This window comes from Coregonus clupeaformis, unplaced genomic scaffold, assembly GCF_020615455.1.
Source record: "Coregonus clupeaformis isolate EN_2021a unplaced genomic scaffold, ASM2061545v1 scaf0267, whole genome shotgun sequence".
Lineage (NCBI taxonomy): Eukaryota > Metazoa > Chordata > Actinopteri > Salmoniformes > Salmonidae > Coregonus > Coregonus clupeaformis.
In genome coordinates this window covers 225,148-244,004 of record NW_025533722.1, presented here as the reverse complement: position 1 = coordinate 244,004, position 18,857 = coordinate 225,148, and the positions used below count along the sequence as shown (strand labels likewise).

The 18,857-nt window shown below is 44.9% G+C and overlaps 1 protein-coding gene across 4 annotated transcripts in view; it reads left to right on the top strand.

Annotated features, from left to right (window-relative positions):
* Window positions 1-18,857, top strand: part of LOC121558374 (RNA binding protein fox-1 homolog 1) — a 394,807-nt gene that overhangs the window by 186,244 nt on the left and 189,706 nt on the right. For 3 of the 4 annotated variants that reach the window (XM_045214489.1, XM_041871773.2, XM_045214490.1), the window contains exon 2: window positions 15,969-16,214. In XM_045214489.1, coding sequence (XP_045070424.1) covers window positions 15,969-16,214 — 246 coding nt within the window. Of the gene's footprint in view, window positions 1-12,001; window positions 12,207-15,968; window positions 16,215-18,857 lie in introns of those variants that run through there. The other variant, XM_045214491.1, reaches the window with a different exon arrangement.

Genomic DNA, 18,857 nt, shown 5'->3' with positions numbered 1-18,857 from the left:
CGAAAGAGACACAAGGAGAAGAGAGATAGAAAGAGAGACAAGGAGCACGAGAATGAAAGACACAAGGAGAAAGAGAGAGAGAAAGAGAGACAAGGAGATAGAGAGAGAGAGACAAGGAGAAAGAGAGAGAGAAAGAGACACAAGGAGTAAGAGAGAGTGAAAGAGACACAAGGAGAAAGAGAGAGAGAAAGAGACACAAGGAGAAAGAGAGAGAGAAAGAGACACAAGGAGGAAGAGAGAAAGAGAAAGAGAGACAAGGAAAAATAGAGAGCGAAAGAGACACAAGGAGAAAGAGAAAGAGACACAAGGAGCAAGAGAGAGAGAAAGAGACACAAGGAGAAAGAGAGAGAGAGAAAGAGAGACAAGGAGAAAGAGAGACAAGTTGAAAGAGAGAGTTTGAGTTTTAAATAATCTTTATTGGGTCTGGGAGCCCACCACACAATAAATACTCGTACAAAACCGTATTTACACATCAATTAAAAACACAACTCCAATTCCTCCTCCACAGTAACTGAACACAACAGCCTCTGAATACCCCATATACTCATAAACAGATCAATATTGTTGACAAGTTTATAATAGGCAAACTCAACCCTTAGTCTTGCTGCCAACATTCACTCCTGCATTCCCACCACATCCACAGACCCCTGTCCCCGAATACTGTTCTTTCGGGTCTTCCATATGGCTAATTTTGCTGCCCCTAACACAAAATTAAGCAACACAACTACACCTTTCTGACTAAACCTGTACTTTGGCCCAAATATATACAGTTGGGAAGAGAAAACCTCTCCCAGAGCTGAGAACCAATTAGTGATCAGGTCAATCATCCCGACCAACCTGGGACACTGTAAAAACAGATGTGCCAGAGTTTCAGACTCAGCACAGAATGAACACTCCTCCCCAACAGTAGGATCCAGGTGTACCAGATACATGTTGGTGGCTATGGCTCCATGTATTAACCTCCATTGGAGGTCAGCTGTCCTCTTATCAATAGGCAGTTTGTATAATGATCGCCAACAGCCTTTTGGGGAGGCACCTGGACCAAGCACACCCGCCCACCTCGTCGATTTTACCCCTTCCAGGGAAGAGGCATGGGACACCTTTACACATATTCTGTACATGGCCTTCTTTCCCACCTCCTTGAACTCCCCCAGCTCCGGGGTATCGAAGGAAAGCAGCATCCCCACGTCCTCCTCGAATGCCCCCGCCGCAGCACTAACAATCAGTGCAGGGAACACAAAATCCAGACCCTCCTTCCACCGATCAGAATTGGAAGTGTCAGTCACATACTGCAGATGAAGTACTGGCAAGGAGTCACAGACCTCAGCGACGACCTTCCTCAGTAGGCGAGACGATCGGATCCCCGCTCTTTCTCCCAGCTCCTCCAACGACCTACTCCTGTTCCGCATCAGATGACCCAGTTTAGTACACTCCACGCCTAACAGGCATGAACGTAGGCTAGCTGAACCCAGAACACGGGACTGGATGGCAGTGTTGTGAAAAAGAGGCTCTTCAAAAAGCCACATCCCTGGTGGCGTGCAGGCCTTACGGGACTTGACCAGAACTCTCCAAGCCTGCATAACAGACTCATAAAATGGAGTCAGGCCAGGCAACTCACCCCCCTCCAGCTTTAAGAGGAAAATGTGCTTGTCTAAGCCCAAACAGCCCGCTCTCCTCATCAATGTGTAGGCTGTGTCAACCCAGCTAGAACTGTCACTGTACAACAGTCTCTGGGCTGCTTGAAGCCGGAAAGCCATGATCCTGGAAGAAATGTCCACCAGGCCTTGCCCACCCTCGTGCAGTGGCAGGTACAGGGCTGAAGCTTTAATCCAATGTTGTCCAGACCATAAGAAATTGACAAGGGTCCTCTGAAGCTCTTGTATCAGACCCTTTGGTGGCTGTAAAATCATTAGTCTGTGCCACAGGGTAGAGGCAGCAAGATCATTAGCTACCAGTACCCTTCCCCTATAAGACAGCTGGGGCAGCACCCATTTCCACCTAGACAATCTGGCACACACTTTCTCCACTACACCCTCCCAGTTCTTTTTCTGAAAGACATCGGAGCCTAGAAAAACCCCCAAAGTCTTCATCCCATCTCTGCCCCACTGAAGCCCCCCTGGTAACCGTGGAGCAGACCCCATCTGAAGCTGGCCTGCCCACAGCGCTTCACTCTTTCCCCAATTGACTCTAGCTGAGGAGGCCCCCTCATACACCTTTAAAGCGTCTGAGAGAACCTTAACATCCTCACCCCCTGTAATAAAAACTGTCACGTCATCTGCATACGCAGACAGTGCTATCGTGGGACCCTTCATTACACCTGGCACAGAGAAACCAGTAAGCTTCGCTCTTAAAAAACAAAGCATTGGTTCAATCGCCAGACTGTATAACTGCCCTGAAATTGGGCATCCCTGCCTGATGCCCCTTTGGACAGGGATGGGACAACTCAAACCACCCCCCACCTTCACCATACACGAGGCCCCAGCATACAGTAAATTCATCCAAGACAAGAAAACATCCCCAATCCCAAAGGCTTTCATTGTTTTAAACAAGTACTGGTGGTCCACACGATCAAAAGCCTTCTCCTGATCCAAAGAAAGTAAACCCACATTTACATCAGACAGTTTACAAATGTCTAAAACATCTCTTATTAGAAACAAGTTGTCAACAATAGAGCGATCAGGTACACAGTAGGACTGGTCCTTGTGGACCAACAATCCCAGATACTATTTCAACCTGTTTGAGAGACATTTAGAAACAATTTTATATTCTGCACACAGCAAAGCAACAGGTCTCCAATTTTTTATGAGAGCCAAATCCCCCCTTTTTTGGCAACAGTGAAAGTACCGCACGTTGACAAGATACAGGAAGAGAGCCCTCATGAAAAGATTCACACACCACTTCATAAAAATCCTCCCCAATAGACCCCCAAAAGTGCTTATAAAACTCAGATGGTAAACCATCAATGCCAGGGGCTCGGCCTGTTGAGAGCTGCATAACTGCTGTGGACAGCTCTTGCAGTGTAATGTCAGAGTCCAATGCGACTCTTTGCTCAGGTCCCAATTGAGGAAGACTGTGTAACAACTGTTCAGTACACAGAGAGTCACAATCCTCCGCCTTATAGAGGGCAGAATAGAAATCCACGGCATGTTGACGCATTTCACTGTCATCCGTGGTCACCTTCCCATCAGGGAGACGAAGGCAGACCATCTGTTTACGTTGCAATGTCGACTGTCCTAGGTTTAAAAAAAAGCACTAGGAGCATCCATATCCTTGAGGGAAGCGAAACGAGACCTAATCAAGGCACCCTTCACTCTTTCATGCAGAAACGACCTCAATTCATGTTTCTTGTCCTGTAAGTTCATGACTAGTCCGGGGGTCATTCTGAGTGAGCAACTTCAATTCAATAGATTTAATGTCCTGTTCAAGGGCCCTGATAGTCTCTTTAACTTCAATTCGAGACAGCGCAGTATACTGTTGACAAAATAATCGTATTTGGGCCTTCCCAACCTCCCACCATTGTCTCAAGGACTCAAAATTCCCTTTGTAACCCTCAATTTTTCCCAAAACAACAAAAACCTTTCACAAAACATGACATCATGTAACAATTTAACATTAAAATACCAATAAGATGATGACCTTCGTGGACAGGACAAGTGAATATCAACAGTGACAATATGATGATCAGAGAAACCCACAGGAGTAATGTCACACCTTCCAACCCTACTACAGTATTGCTCAGATACATACAACCTGTCTAACCTTGCTGCACTGACATGACCTTCATTAACTTTTAGCCATGTGTACTGCCTAACCTTTGCATTCCTTACTCTCCACACATCAGAAAGCTCAAACTCAGTTAATAGACCAGACAGACAAATTGCTGACCGCAGGTGAGGTTCTTCAGCGGTACGATCAACAGTAAAATCCACTGCACAGTTCCAGTCCCCCCCTAAAACCATACACCCCTCTTGGTCACACTGTCTTAAGGTTTCCTTTATTTGATCAAATACAGCAATACGCTCTGTACCCTCATTAGGAGCATAAACATTCAAAAAAAACAAACAAAAACCCCATAACATCCACCTTGACCAATAAAACCCGACCCTTGACAATCTCTGTTGTAGATACCACAGTCACCCCTAAGCCTGAAGAAAACAAGATTGCCACCCCAGCACTGAAATTAGTACCATGACTGAGTATATGCTGCCCCTCCCACCACATACCCCAGTCAACCTCATTTTCCTCATCACTATGTGTCTCCTGCAGGAAAACTACATTAAGCCTTTTCTGTTTTATTACTTCTAATACCCAATCCCTCTTATTCCTGTCCCTTCCTCCATTAATATTGAGAGAACCTACCCTTAGTACCTCCATATAGAAAAGAAAAAGGAAAAGCAGAAGATACCACTGAGAAACCAGACAAAGAGAATAGAACACCCTATGAGGCATAATCATCATCATTATTTAAATTTTCTCTTAACCTGACCACGTTTCCCATCACCTTTTGCTGCTGCAACAGCAGTAACAAATTTCCTCAAGTGAAACCGCTTCTTCTCACTCAACTGGTCTAACCCTACCGTCTTCTGTAACATCACAGCTGACCTCACAAACTTATCAACATCAAAATAATCTGGCAATTTGACAGATTTCCCAAAAGTCTGATCCAGAAACCCATTTACCTCCTCTAGATCGTAAATTGAGTCCTCACCAGCTGATATCGTATCAAGAGAGATATCCATATCCTTCTCCTGATCCTCCTCAACTGAGGCCACAGACCACTGACTCCCCTCTACCACATCCCTTTCAACACTCCCCCACTTGCACCCCATCACTCGTACCAGGCATCTCCTCCACTACCTGGGAGACTAGCCCCACCTGAACCCCATTACTCGTAGTGGGCATCTCCTCCACTACCTGGGAGACTAGCCCCACCTGAACCCCATTACTCGTAGTGGGCATCTCCTCCACTACCTGGGAGACTAGCCCCACCTGAACCCCATTACTCGTAGTGGGCATCTCCTCCACTACCTGGGAGACTAGCCCCCCCTGTACCCCAGCACTTATAGTGGGCATCTCCTCCACTACCTGGGAGATTAGCTCCACATGAACCCTCTCCTGTAACCCATTACTTGTAGTGGGCATCTCCTCCACTACCTGGGAGATTAGCTCCACATGTACGCCCTCCTGTACCACAGCACTCGTACTGGGCACCTCCTCACCAGTCTGAGGAAATGGCCCTTCAGATCCATCCTTACCTTCTACAACAATTTTTTCTGCTGCATAACATTTCCCTCTGGTACAAGTTGCACCTCTGTGCCCTCAACACGGACAACTTGTTCCTCAGCAACAGATGCGTGTGGCTGCTCTACCACTGTCAGCCCACCTCTTCCTACATCAGTGGGCCCAGGCGTTACGAGGACCACCTGCGCCCCTCCCTCTGCCTTCTCCCTTTTCGGGCAAGCATGTCGCTTATGACCAACATCCCCACACTCAAAACACCGTTGACTACCCGTACTAGCATAAGCCATATACAGTCTATTGTCATATTTGACTTTAAACGATAACTCCAAAGTCTGCTCCGGTGAGTCCAAAAACATAAACACCTGTCGCCGAAAACGACATTACCTGTTTCAACGCCGGTGTTTGCAACCCAATGGGACAACCTTAATTGAACTTGCAAACTTCCCAAAGCGCAATAACTCGCGCTCCAATAGCTCATTTGGAATGAACGGCGGTACATTTGAAATTGTTACCCTTGTTGACGGAGAAAAAGCGGCGTAACTTGAATAAACATTCCTTTAAGAAGTATGCCATGCTCAACCATACGATCAACAAGGCGCTCTTCTTTAAGAAATACCACCACCGCTTTATTCATCTGTGATGCATAAGCAACATTCTCATATCTTACCTTCTCTCCTACGGCGACCAGAACCTCTTCCACCGTGACAGTAGCTTCAGTAACACACCTAAAGCCGTGCCGAAGTGACAGGGATGGCGTCCCGATTCGGGCCGCCATTCCCACCAAAATTAGGGTAATTTCGACACGAAAAACAATATACTTAATTCTACCACAACAAGAAAATATAAATAATAACCTTAATCATGCATAGAAGAAAAAAGGATATCACCACTTAGCACTCACTCAAACAATTCCCAACATACACCAAACACTCCCAGCATGCAGAGAGAGAGAGAGAGAGAGAGAGAGAGAGAGAGAGAGACAAGGAGAAAGAGAGAGAGAAAGAAAGAAACACAAGGAGAAAGAGAGAGCAAAAGAGACACAATGAGAAAGAGAGAGAGAGAAAAAGAGACAAGGAGAAAGAGAGAGCGAAAGAGACACAAGGAGTCAGAGAGATAGAAAGAGAGACAAGGAGAAGGAGAGAGAAAGACACAAGGAGAAAGAGAGAGAGAAAGTGAGACAAGGAGATAGAGAGAGAGACAGGGAGAAAGAGAGAGAGAAAGAGACACAAGGAGTAAGAGAGAGTGAAAGAGACACAAGGAGAAAGAGAGAGAGAAAGACAGACAAGGAGAAAGAGAGAGAGAAAGAGAGACATGGAGAGAGACATAATGGGAGACAAGGAGAAAGAGAGAGAGAAAGAGACACAAGGAGAAAGAGAGAGAAAAGAGACACAAGGAGAAGAGAGAGATTAAGAGAAACAAGGAGAAAGAGAAAGTGAGAAAGAGAGATAAGGAGAAAGAGAGAGCGAAAGAGACACAAGGAGAGAGAGAGAGAGAGAAATAGAGAAGGAAAAAGAGAGAACGAAAGAGACACAAGGAGGAAAGAGAGACAAGGAGAAAGAGAGAGAGAAAGACACAAGGAGAAATAGAGAGAGAAAGAGAGACAAGGAGATAGAGAGAGAGAAAGACACAATGAGAAAGAGAGAGAGAGAGACAAGGAGCAAGAGAGACAAAGAGAAAGAGAGACACGGAGCAAGAGAGAGAGAAAGACACAAGGAGAAAGAGGAAGAGAAAGAGACACAAGGAGTGAAGAGAGATCGAAATAGACACAAGGAGAAAGAGAGAGAGAAAGAGAGAGAAGTAAAAAGAGAGAGTGAAAGAGACACAAGGAGGAAAGAGAGACAAGGAGAAAGAGAGAGAGAAATACACAAGGAGAAAGAGAGAGAGAAAGAGAGACAAGGAGATAGAGAGAGAGAAAGAGAGACAAGGAGAAAGAGAGAGAGCAAAATAGACACAAGGAGAAAGAGAGAGAGAAAGAGAGACAAGGAGAAAGAGAGAGAGAAAGAGAGACAAGGAGAAAGAGAGAGAGAAAGAGACACAAGGAGCAAGAGAGAAAGAGAAAGAGAGACAAGGAAAAATAGAGCGCGAAAGAGACACAAGGAGAAAGAGAGAGAGTGAAAGAGATACAAGGAGTGAGAGAAAGAGACACAAGGAGAAAGAGAGAGATAAAGAGACACAAGGAGAAAGAGAGAGAGAGAAAGAGAGACAATGAGAAAGAGAGAGAGAAAGAGAGACGGAGAAAGAGAGAGAGAAAGAGACACAAGGAGTAAGAGAGAGAGAAAGAGAGACAAGGAGAAAGAGAGAGAGAAAGACACAAGGAGAAAGAGAGAAAGAGAAAGAGAGACAAGGAAAAATAGAGAGAGAAAGAGACACAAGGAGAAAGAGAGAGATAAATAGACACAAGGAGAAAGTGAGAGAGAAAGAGAGACAAGGAGAAAGAGAGAGAGAGAAAGAGAGACAAGGAGAAAGAGAGAGAGAAAGAGAGACAAGGAGAAAGAGAGAGAGAAAGAGAGACAAGGAGAAAGAGAGAGAGAAAGAGAGACAAGGAGTAAGAGAGCGAGAGAAATAGAGACAAGGAGCAAGAGAGAGCGAAAGAGACACAAGGAGAAAGAGAGCGAGAGAAATAGAGACAAGGAGAAAGAGAGAGCGAAAGAGACACAAGGAGAAGAGAGATAGAAAGAGAGAAAAGGAGCACGAGAATGAAAGACACAAGGAGGAAGAGAGAGAGAAAGAGAGACAAGGAGATAGAGAGAGACAAGGAGATAGAGAGAGACAAGGAGATAGAGAGAGACAAAGAGAAGAGAGAGAGAAAGAGACACAAGGAGTAAGAGAGAGTGAAAGAGACACAAGGAGAAAGAGAGAGAGAAAGACAGACAAGGAGAAAGAGAGAGAGAAAGAGACACAAGGAGAAAGAGAGAAAGAGAAAGAGAGACAGGAAAAATAGAGAGCGAAAGAGACACAAGGAGAAAGAGAGAGAGAAAGAGACACAAGGGGAAAGAGAGAGAGAGAAAGAGAGACAAGGAGAAAGAGAGACAAGTAGAAAGAGAGAGAGAAAGAGACACAAGGAGAAAGAGAGAGAGAAAGAGAGACATGGAGAAAGAGAGAGAGAACGACACAATGAGAAAGAGAGAGAGAAAGAAACACAAGGAGAAAGAGAGAGCAAAAGAGACACAATGAGAAAGAGAGAGAGAGAAAGAGAGACAAGGAGAAAGAGAGAGCGAAAGAGACACAAGGAGACAGAGAGATAGAAAGAGAGACAAGGAGCAAGAGAGTGAAAGACACAAGGAGTAAGAGAGAGATAATGAGACACAAGGAGAAAGAGAGAGAGAAAGAGAGACAAGGAAAAAGAGAGAGCAAAAGAGACACGAGGAGAAAGAGAGAGAGAAAGAGAGAGAAGGAAAAAGAGAGACCGAAAGAGACACAATGAGGAAAGAGAGACAAGGAGAAAGAGAGAGAGAAAGACACAAGGAGAAATAGAGAGAGAAAGAGAGACAAGGATAAAGAGAGAGAGAAATACACAAGGAGGAAGAGAGAGAGAGAGAGGGAGAGACAAGGAGAAAGAGAGGCAAAGAGAAAGAGAGACACGGAGCAAGAGAGAGAGAAAGACACAAGGAGAAAGAGGAAGAGAAAGAGACACAAGGAGAAAGAGAGATCGAAATAGAAACAAGGAGAAAGAGAGAGAGAAAGAGAGAGAAGGAAAAAGAGAGCGAAAGAGACACAAGGAGGAAAGAGAGACAAGGAGAAAGAGAGAGAGAAAGACAAGGAGAAAGAGAGAGAGAAAGAGAGACAAGGAGATAGAGAGAGAGAAAGAGAGACAAGGAGTAAGAGAGCGAGAGAAATAGAGACAAGGAGCAAGAGAGAGCGAAAGAGACAAGGAGAAAGAGAGAGAGAAAGAGAGACAAGGAGAAAGAGAGAGAGAAAGAGACACAGGGAGAAAGAGAGACAAGGAAAAATAGAGAGCGAAAGAGACACAAGGAGAAAGAGAGAGTGAAAGAGAGACAAGGAGGAAGAGAGAGAAAGAGACACAAGGAGAAAGAGAGAGAGAGAAAGAGACACAAGGAGAAAGAGAGAGAGAGAAAGAGAGACAAGGAGAAGAGAGAGAGAAAGAGAGACAAGGAAAAATAGAGAGCGAAAGAGACACAAGGAGAAAGAGAGAGTGAAAGAGAGACAAGGAGGAAGAGAGAGAAAGAGACACAAGGAGAAAGAGAGAGAGAGAAAGAGACACAAGGAGAAAGAGAGAGAGAGAAAGAGAGACAAGGAGAAGAGAGAGAGAAAGAGAGACAAGGAGAAAGAGAGAGAGTAAGAGACACAAGGAGTGAGAGAGAGAAAGAGAGACAAGGAGAAAGAGAGAGAAAGACCCAAGGAGAAAGAGAGAAAGAGAAAGAGAGACAAGGAAAAATAGAGAGCGAAAGAGACACAAGGAGAGGGAGAGAGTAAAAGAGAGACAAGGAGAAAGAGACACAAGGAGAAAGAGAGAGAGAAAGAGACACAAGGAGAAGGAGAGAGAAAAAAAGAGACACAAGGAGAAAGAGAGAGAGAGAGAAAGAGAGACAAGGAGAAAGAGAGAGAGAAAGAGAGACAAGGAGCAAGAGAGAGAGAAAGAGACACAAGGAGAAAGAGAGAGAGAATGACACAAGGAGACAGAGAGAGAGAAAGAAACACAAGGTGAAAGAGAGAGAGCGAAAGAGACACAAGGAGAAAGAGATGGAGAGAGAAAGAGAGACAAGGAGGAAGAGAGTGAAAGAGACACAAGGAGACAGAGAGATAGAAAGAGAGACAAGGAGCAAGAGAGAGAGAAAGAGAGACAAGGAGAAAGAGAGAAAGAGACACAAGGAGCAAGAGAGAGAGAGAAAGAGATACAAGGAAAAAGAGAGAGCGAAAGAGACACAAGGAGAAAGAGAGAGTGAAAGAGAGACAAGGAGAAAGAGAGAGAGAAAGAGAAAGAGACACAAGGAGTAAGAGAGAGAGAAAGAGAGACAAGGAGAAAGAGAGAAAGAGACACAAGGAGCAAGAGAGAGAGAGAAAGAGATACAAGGAAAAAGAGAGAGCGAAAGAGACACAAGGAGAAAGAGAGAGTGAAAGAGAGACAAGGAGAAAGAGAGAGCGAAAGAGACACAAGGAGAATGAGAGAGAGAAAGAGACACAAGGAGAAAGAGAGAGAGAGAAAGAGAGACAAGGAGAAAGAGAGATAGAAAGAGACACAATGAGAAAGAGAGGGAGAAAGAGACACAAGGAGAAAGAGAGAGTGAGAAAGAGAGATAAGGAGAAAGAGAGAGTGAAAGAGACAAGGAGAAAGAGAGATAGAAAGAGACACAGGGAGAAAGAGAGAGAGAGAAAGAGAGACAAGGTAAAAGAGAGAGCGAAAGAGACACAAGGAGAAGAGAGAGAGAAAGAGAGAGAAGGAAAAAGAGAGAGCGAAAGAGACTCAAGGAGGAAAGAGAGACAAGGAGAAAGAGAGAGAGAAAGAGACACAAAGAGAGAGAGAAAGAGACACAAGGAGAAAGAGAGAGAGAAAGAGACACAAGGAGAAAGAGAGAGAGAAAGAGACACAAGGAGAAAGAGAGGGAGAAAGAGACACAAGGAGAAAGAGAGAGTGAGAAAGAGATAAGGAGAAAGAGAGAGTGAAAGAGACACAAGGAGAAAGAGAGAGAGAAAGAGACACACGGAGGAAGAGAGAGAGAGAAAGAGAGACAAGGAAAAAGAGAGAGCGAAAGAGACACAAGGAGAAAGAGAGAGAGAAAGAGAGAGAAGGAAAAATAGAGAGCGAAAGAGACACAAGGAGGAAAGAGAGACAAGGAGAAAGAGAGAGAGAAAGACACAAGGAGAAAGAGAGAGAAAGAGAGACAAGGAGAAAGAGAGAGAGAAAGAGACACAAAGAGAGAGAGAAAGAGACACAAGGAGAAAAAGAGAGAGAAAGAGAGACAAGGAGAAAGAGAGACAAGGAGTAAGAGAGAGAGAAAGAAACACAAGGAGAAAGAGAGAGAGAAAGAGACAAGGAGAAAGAGAGAGAGAAAGAGACACAAAGAGAGAGAGAAAGAGACACAAGGAGAAAAAGAGAGAGAAAGAGAGACAAGGAGAAAGAGAGACAAGGAGTAAGAGAGAGAGAAAGAAACACAAGGAGAAAGAGATAGAGAAAGAGACAAGAAGAAGGAGAGAGCGAAAGAGACAAGGAGAAAGAGAGAGAGAAAGAGAGACAAGGAGAAAGAGAGACAAGGAGAAAGAGAGAGAGAAAGAGACACAAGGAGAAAGAGAGACAAGTAGAAAGAGAGAGAGAGAAAGAGACACAAGTAGTAAGAGCTAGCGAAAGAGACAAGGAGAAAGAGAGTGAGAAAGAGAGACAAGGAGAAAGAGAGAGAAAGAGACACAAGGAGGAAGAGAGAGAAAGAGAGACAAGGAGCACGAGAGTGAAAGACACAAGGAGAAAGAGAGAGAGAAAGAGAGACAAGGAGAAAGAGAGAGAGAAAGAGAGACAAGGAGAAAGAGAGAGAGAAATAGACACAAGGAGTAAGAGAGAGCGAAAGAGACACAAGGAGAGAGAGAGAGAGAGATAAAGAGAGACAATGAGAAAGAGAGAGAGAAAGAGACAAGGAGAAAGAGAGAGAAGAGAGACAAGGAGAAAGAATGTGAAAGACACAAGGAGAAAGAGAGAGTGAGAGACAAGGAGAAAGAGAGAGTGAACATTTTGGAACACCGCTCTCAGTCTCCATAGCCTCCTCCTCTTTCTATAACACCCCTCCCTTCACTACCATCCCTCCCACTCACACACACACACACACACACTGAAAACACCCACTGAACACACACACACACGGGGAACCCACGCCCCATCCGTAATTGATGCTGGCTGTGGGCAGGCAGGCAGATGCTGGAGGCAGGAGGAGAAAGAAGGGAGGAAGAAGCGAGGAAAGGAAGGAAAGCCGCTGGATGTGTGTATGGAGGAGAAAGAGGCAGGCAAGATGGTGGAGCAGGTATTTCCTTCTTCTTCTTCTTAGCCAGCGTAGTCCTCTATTTTCTCTCTTTCCACTCTGTCTCTCTTTTGTGCTGCAACTGCAGAGTAGAGCGGGTGCAGGGTGTGTGAGCATGCTGTGAAGTTGTGTGTGTGAGTGTGAGCATGCTGTGAAGTGGTGTGTGTGTGCTGTGACTTAGTGTGTGTGTGAGTGTGTGTGTGCGTGTGTGTGTGTGTGTGTGTGTATGAGTGTGAGCATGCTGTTAAGTGGTGTGTGTGTGTGACTGTCATGAAGGAAGAGGCAGCTCCTCTCAGCAACTGTTTTACAGACATCATTATTCAGGAGCTGTTTTGCTTTCTTGCTCTCTCCCTCTCTCTCCTTCTTTCTCTCCCTCCCTCTCCTCTCTCTCTCCTTCTCTCTATCTCAGTGTGTCTCGGATAGGGTTGTGGTTCAGCATGTGTGTGTGTTGTCTTTAGATTAATGTAGTCCGTCTAAAACCAGCTGCTGCAGAGAGCATGGAGCAGTTACCTCTACTCTCTGTTACTACTGGAGACTGTCAGAGAGAGAGAGAGAGAGAGAGAGAGAGAGAGAGAGAGAGAGAGAGAGAGAGAGATGAAAACAATAGTAGGTCTGGACTGTTGAGCCTCTGTCTCACATGACATCCTTCACTAGGCTACACCCTCTATTCTACCCCTACATGGCTCAGGTCAAAATAGTGCACTGTAAACAAAATAGAAAACTATACTGGGAAGAGAGATGTACTGCATGTCTAGTCATTTGTGTTTGTATGAAGTCTCACAGAGCAAGATATAGCATCTGACTTCTGTTGGTCACAGAGAAAGATATAGCATCTGACTTCTGTGAGTCACAGAGAACGATATAGCATCTGACTTCTGTTGGTCACAGAGAAAGATATAGCATCTGACTTCTGTGAGTCACACAGAAAGATATAGCATTTGACTTCTGTTGGTCACAGAGAAAGATATAGCATCTGACTTCTGTTGGTCACATAGAAATATATAACATCTGACTTCTGTTGGTCACAGCGAAAAATATAGCATCTGACTTCTGTTGTTCACAGAGAAAGATATAGCATCTGACTTCTGTTGGTCACAGAGAAATATATAGTATCTGACTTCTGTTGGTCACAGAGACAGATATAGGATCTGACATCTGTTGGTCACAGAGAAAGATATAGCATCTGACTTCTGTTGGTCACAGAGAAAGATATAGCATCTGACTTCTGTTGGTCACATAGAAAGATATAGCATCTGACTTCTGTGAGTCACAGAGACAGATATAGCATCTGACATCTGTTGGTCACAGAGAAAGATATAGCATCTGACTTCTGTGAGTCACAGAGAAAGATATAGCATCTGACTTCTGTGAGTCACAGAGAAAGATATAGCATCTGACTTCTGTTGGTCACAGAGAAAGATATTTACATTTAACATTTTAGTCATTTAGCAGACGCTCTTATCCAGAGCGATTTACAGTTAGTGAGTGCATATATTTTCATACTGGCCCCCCGTGGGAAACGAACCCACAACCCTGGCGTTGCAAGCGCCATGCTCTACCAACTGACTTCTACCAACTGACTTCTGTTGGTCACAGAGAAAAATATAGCATCTGACTTCTGTTGGTCACAGAGAAAGATATAGCATCTGACTTATGTGAGTCACAGCATCACTTGCACTTCAGATTATCAATCACACACATACAAACACACTGTAAATTCACGGTAATGAATGGATAGAAAGAAATGCTTTATTAACCTCCAGTCCTCTGTGGGAGGGAGGGAGAGTGGCGGACACTTCTCAATTGTGTATTTAAATACTTAATAGTGTGCCCTTTAACTGGGTAAAGAGATATTCTCTCCATTTAGAAAGAGCATTTGCCTGATGTCTCCAGCTCACTGCCACGTAAAGCATATTTCAGGCCTCCAAATGTGGTTCTCATTAGATGCACAACAGAGCGTTTAGCTAAGTCTCTCTCTCTCTCTCTCTCTCTCTCTCTCTCTCTCTCTCTCTCTCTCTCTCTCTCTCTCTTCTCTCTCTCTCTCTCTCTCTCTCTCTCTCCAGCTAGTCTGGCTGATATATAGAGCCCCCAAGGGAGCGGGCCTTCACATATGTGCGGTATATATGCGTAGTTATACAGTCTACTGGTTTTCAGTTGGCTAGCAGAAAAGCTGTGGGTGTTTCAAACTCTCCCTCCTGGATAATGGGAAACCTTGCTCCTTCTTTCTGTTAAGTTTTCCACCCCTTCCCTCCCAGTACACTGTCTGTCTGTAGGCTACATGATGCTTCCCTCTCAGTACACTGTCTGTCTGTAGGCTACATGATGCTTCCCTCTCAGTACACTGTCTGTCTGTAGGCTACATGACGCTTCCCTCTCAGTACACTGTCTGTCTGTAGGCTACATGACGCTTCCCTCCCAGTTCACTGTCTGTCTGTAGGCTACATGATGCTTCCCTCTCAGTACACTGTCTGTCTGTAGGCTACATAACGCTTCCCTCCCAGTTCACTGTCTGTCTGTAGGCTACATGACGCTTCCCTCCCAGTTCACTGTCTGTCTGTAGGCTACATGACGCTTCCCTCCCAGTTCACTGTCTGTCTGTAGGCTACATGACGCTTCCCTCCCAGTTCACTGTCTGTCTGTAGGCTACATGACGCTTCCCTCCCAGTACACTGTCTGTCTGTAGGCTACATAACGCTTCCCTCTCAGTACACTGTCTGTCTGTAGGCTACATGACGCTTCCCTCCCAGTTCACTGTCTGTCTGTAGGCTACATGACGCTTCCCTCCCAGTTCACTGTCTGTCTGTAGGCTACATGACGCTTCCCTCCCAGTTCACTGTCTGTCTGTAGGCTACATGATGCAACAAGATCTCATAGTTCCCCTTCGAAATTTAATGTATTATGGATAAACATACATTTTTGACTCATTCATTCTGTGTGGTTACAGCAGCAAGTCGTGTGGTTATAGGGTTAAAACAGAAACAACTCAAAGGTTAACAGTTTAGGAATTCATTCTGAGTGGTTAAGGTCAGGGCTATGGTTTGGGGAAGAATAAGAGAGAAAACGACGCACTGTTACCATCACGTATTCTGACAGCTGGCTAGAGCACTGTTACCATCAAGTATTCTCACAGATGGCTAGAGCACTGTTACCATCAACTATTCTGACAGCTGCCTAGAGCACCGTTACCATCAAGTATTCTGACAGCTGGCTAGAGCACCATTACCATCAAGTATTCTCACAGCTGGCTAGAGCACTGTTACCATCAAGTATTATCACAGCTGGCTAGAGCACTGTTACCATCAAGTATTCTCACAGCTGGCTAGAGCAGTGTTACCATCAAGTATTCTCACAGCTGGCTAGAGCACTGTTACCATCAAGTATTCTCACAGCTGACTAGAGCACTGTTACCATCAAGTATTCTCACAGCTGGCTAGAGCACTGTTACCATCAAGTATTCTCACAATTATTTTAAATTGATTGTTCAATCTGGTCTGGTACTAACTCTCTTTCCCCTCTCTCCTCCCCCTCCCTCTCCTTTCCTCCTGCCTATCCCCCTCTCTCCCTCTCTCCCCCTCTCTCCCTCCTCTCCCCTCTCTCCCTCCCTCTCCCTCCTCCCTCCCTCCTCTCCTCCTCCTCCCCCTCTCTCCCTCCCTCCCTCTCTACCCCTTCTGTCCCCTCTCTCCCCCTCCTCTCTCCCCCTCTCCCCTCTCTTCCTCCTCCCTCTCCCCTCTCCCTCTCCCCCTTCTCACCCACCTCCCCCCGCAGGGTAACCAGGAAGCTCCTCCCCCTCCAGACTCCATGACTCAGCCGTACCCCTCCGCCCAGTTTGCCCCCCCTCAGAACGGCCTGCCCGCTGAGTACAGCGCCTCCCACCCCCACCCTGCTCCCCCCGACTACACAGGACAGCCCCCCGTCAGTGAACACCCCCTCAACATGTACCCCACTTCACAGAACCACAGTGAACAGAGTGGACAGGACACCAGCATACAGACCGTCTCAGCCACAGCCACAGTAAGACATCTCTACTTTACTACAACATCTTGAATATATACTGTTACTGTTATACAGTATATTACTGGTATATATACCTGTTATATACAACAGGTGGGTATAATCCTGAATGCTGATTGGTTAAAACCCAATTCAAGCCGGTGTCTATTCCACAAGTTACCACCAGCTAAATCTATGACATTAAAATGCCTATTTACTCTGTTCCATCTGACTGCGCAATCCACTGTCTCATCAGCTCAGCCAGGTAATTTATAAACTTGATCTCCACTTTAAAATGTGCCTAGACATTATCTCACATTTATTTTAGACTAACATTTAGTTTTCAACACCGGAGATTTGTATAAACCTTGCTGTCTGTCTCTCCGACATTTGCGACATTATTTCAATATTAAAATTTGATCTCCAGCTGTCCCATAGTAACGAACGTGTCGGGACGAGACAGACAGGCAGGCAGGCAGCATTTCTCAGCCAGTCTAAATCATGAATCAGCTGGCATAATTATTTTATGGATATACAGTATACAAAGAAAGGTACATTGAAAAAAGGATCAAAACTAAATGAAGTGCAGCTAGTTCACAGTGTTTCCAGCTTAGTTTGAAGTGATTGTGTTAGCTGTTTGGTTAGCTAGCTCCTCTGAACAACAGTGTCCTGACGAGTGAGCACATTTTCTATGCCAGGCGAAATTGCGCCTCATTAGCTCATTGTTATTGATGTATCCAAATAAATGTCACTAGAAAACAGCTTAAACAAATGCAAATGCAGCTACTTTGCTTTATTCTGGCTGCACTTTTTGACGTGACCGTAAGTTAGCCGTAGTGGGCTAGCTAGCAAGCAAGGGATAAGAACGTTGCCAGCCAGTATGGCAATGGAACATTTAGAACGAACGACGCGTCCATAGATACAGAAAAAAAAAAAAACTAAATGACTGGGTCACATCTCTGGCAACCGAACCGATACAATGAACCACCAGCCGGCTTGGGTAGCAACCCTAGATTTGTTTTGGGACTATACAGTGGGGAAAAAAAGTATTTAGTCAGCCACCAATTGTGCAAGTTCTCCCACTTAAAAAGATGAGAGAGGCCTGTAATTTTCATCATAGGTACACGTCAATTATGACAGACAAAATGAGGAAAAAAAATCCTGAAAACCACATTGTAGGATTTTTAATGAATTTATTTGCAAATTATGGTGGAAAATAAGTATTTGGTCAATAACAAAAGATCTCAAAACTTTGTTATATACCCTTTGTTGGCAATGACACAGGTCAAACGTTTTCTGTAAGTCTTCACAAGGTTTTCACACACTGTTGCTGGTATTTTGGCCCATTCCTCCATGCAGATCTCCTCTAGAGCAGTGATGTTATGGGGCTGTCGCTGGGCAACACGGACTTTCAACTCCCTCCAAAGATTTTCTATGGGGTTGAGATCTGGAGACTGGCTAGGCCACTCCAGGACCTTGAAATGCTTCTTACGAAGCCACTCCTTCGTTGCCCGGGCGGTGTGTTTGGGATCATTGTCATGCTGAAAGACCCAGCCACGTTTCATCTTCAATGCCCTTGCTGATGGAAGGAGGTTTTCACTCAAAATCTCACGATACATGGCCCCATTCATTATTTCCTTTACACGGATCAGTCGTCCTGGTCCCTTTGCAGAAAAACAGCCCCAAAGCATGATGTTTCCACCCCCATGCGTCACAGTAGGTATGGTGTTCTTTGGATGCTACTCAGCATTCTTTGTCCTCCAAACACGACGAGTTGAGTTTTTACCAAAAAGTTATATTTTGGTTTCATCTGACCATATGACATTCTCCCAATCCTCTTCTGGATCATCCAAATGCACTCTAGCAAACTTCAGACGGGCCTGGACATGTACTGGCTTAAGCAGGGGGACACGTCTGGCACTGCAGGATTTGAGTCCCTGGCGGCGTAGTGTGTTACTGATGGTAGGCTTTGTTACTTTGGTCCCAGCTCTCTGCAGGTCATTCACTAGGTCCCCCCGTGTGGTTCTGGGATTTTTGCTCACCGTTCTTGTGATCATTTTGACCCCACGGGGTGAGATCTTGCGTGGAGCCCCAGATCGAGGGAGATTATCAGTGGTCTTGTATGTCTTCCATTTCCTAATAATTGCTCCCACAGTTGATTTCTTCAAACCAAGCTGCTTACCTATTGCAGATTCAGTCTTCCCAGCCTGGTGCAGGTCTACAATTTTGTTTCTGGTGTCCTTTGACAGCTCTTTGGTCTTGGCCATAGTGGAGTTTGGAGTGTGACTGTTTGAGGTTGTGGACAGGTGTCTTTTATACTGATAACAAGTTCAAACAGGTGCCATTAATACAGGTAACGAGTGGAGGACAGAGGAGCCTCTTAAAGAAGAAGTTACAGGTCTGTGAGAGCCAGAAATCTTGCTTGTTTGTAGGTGACCAAATACTTATTTTCCACCATAATTTGCAAATAAATTCATAAAAAATCCTACAATGTGATTTTCTGGAAAAAAAAATCTCAATTTGTCTGTCATAGTTGACGTGTACCTGTGATGAAAATTACAGGCCTCTCTCATCTTTTTAAGTGGGAGAACTTGCACAATTGGTGGCTGACTAAATACTTTTTTCCCCCACTGTATCTTGTGGAAAGATTAAATAGTATGAATA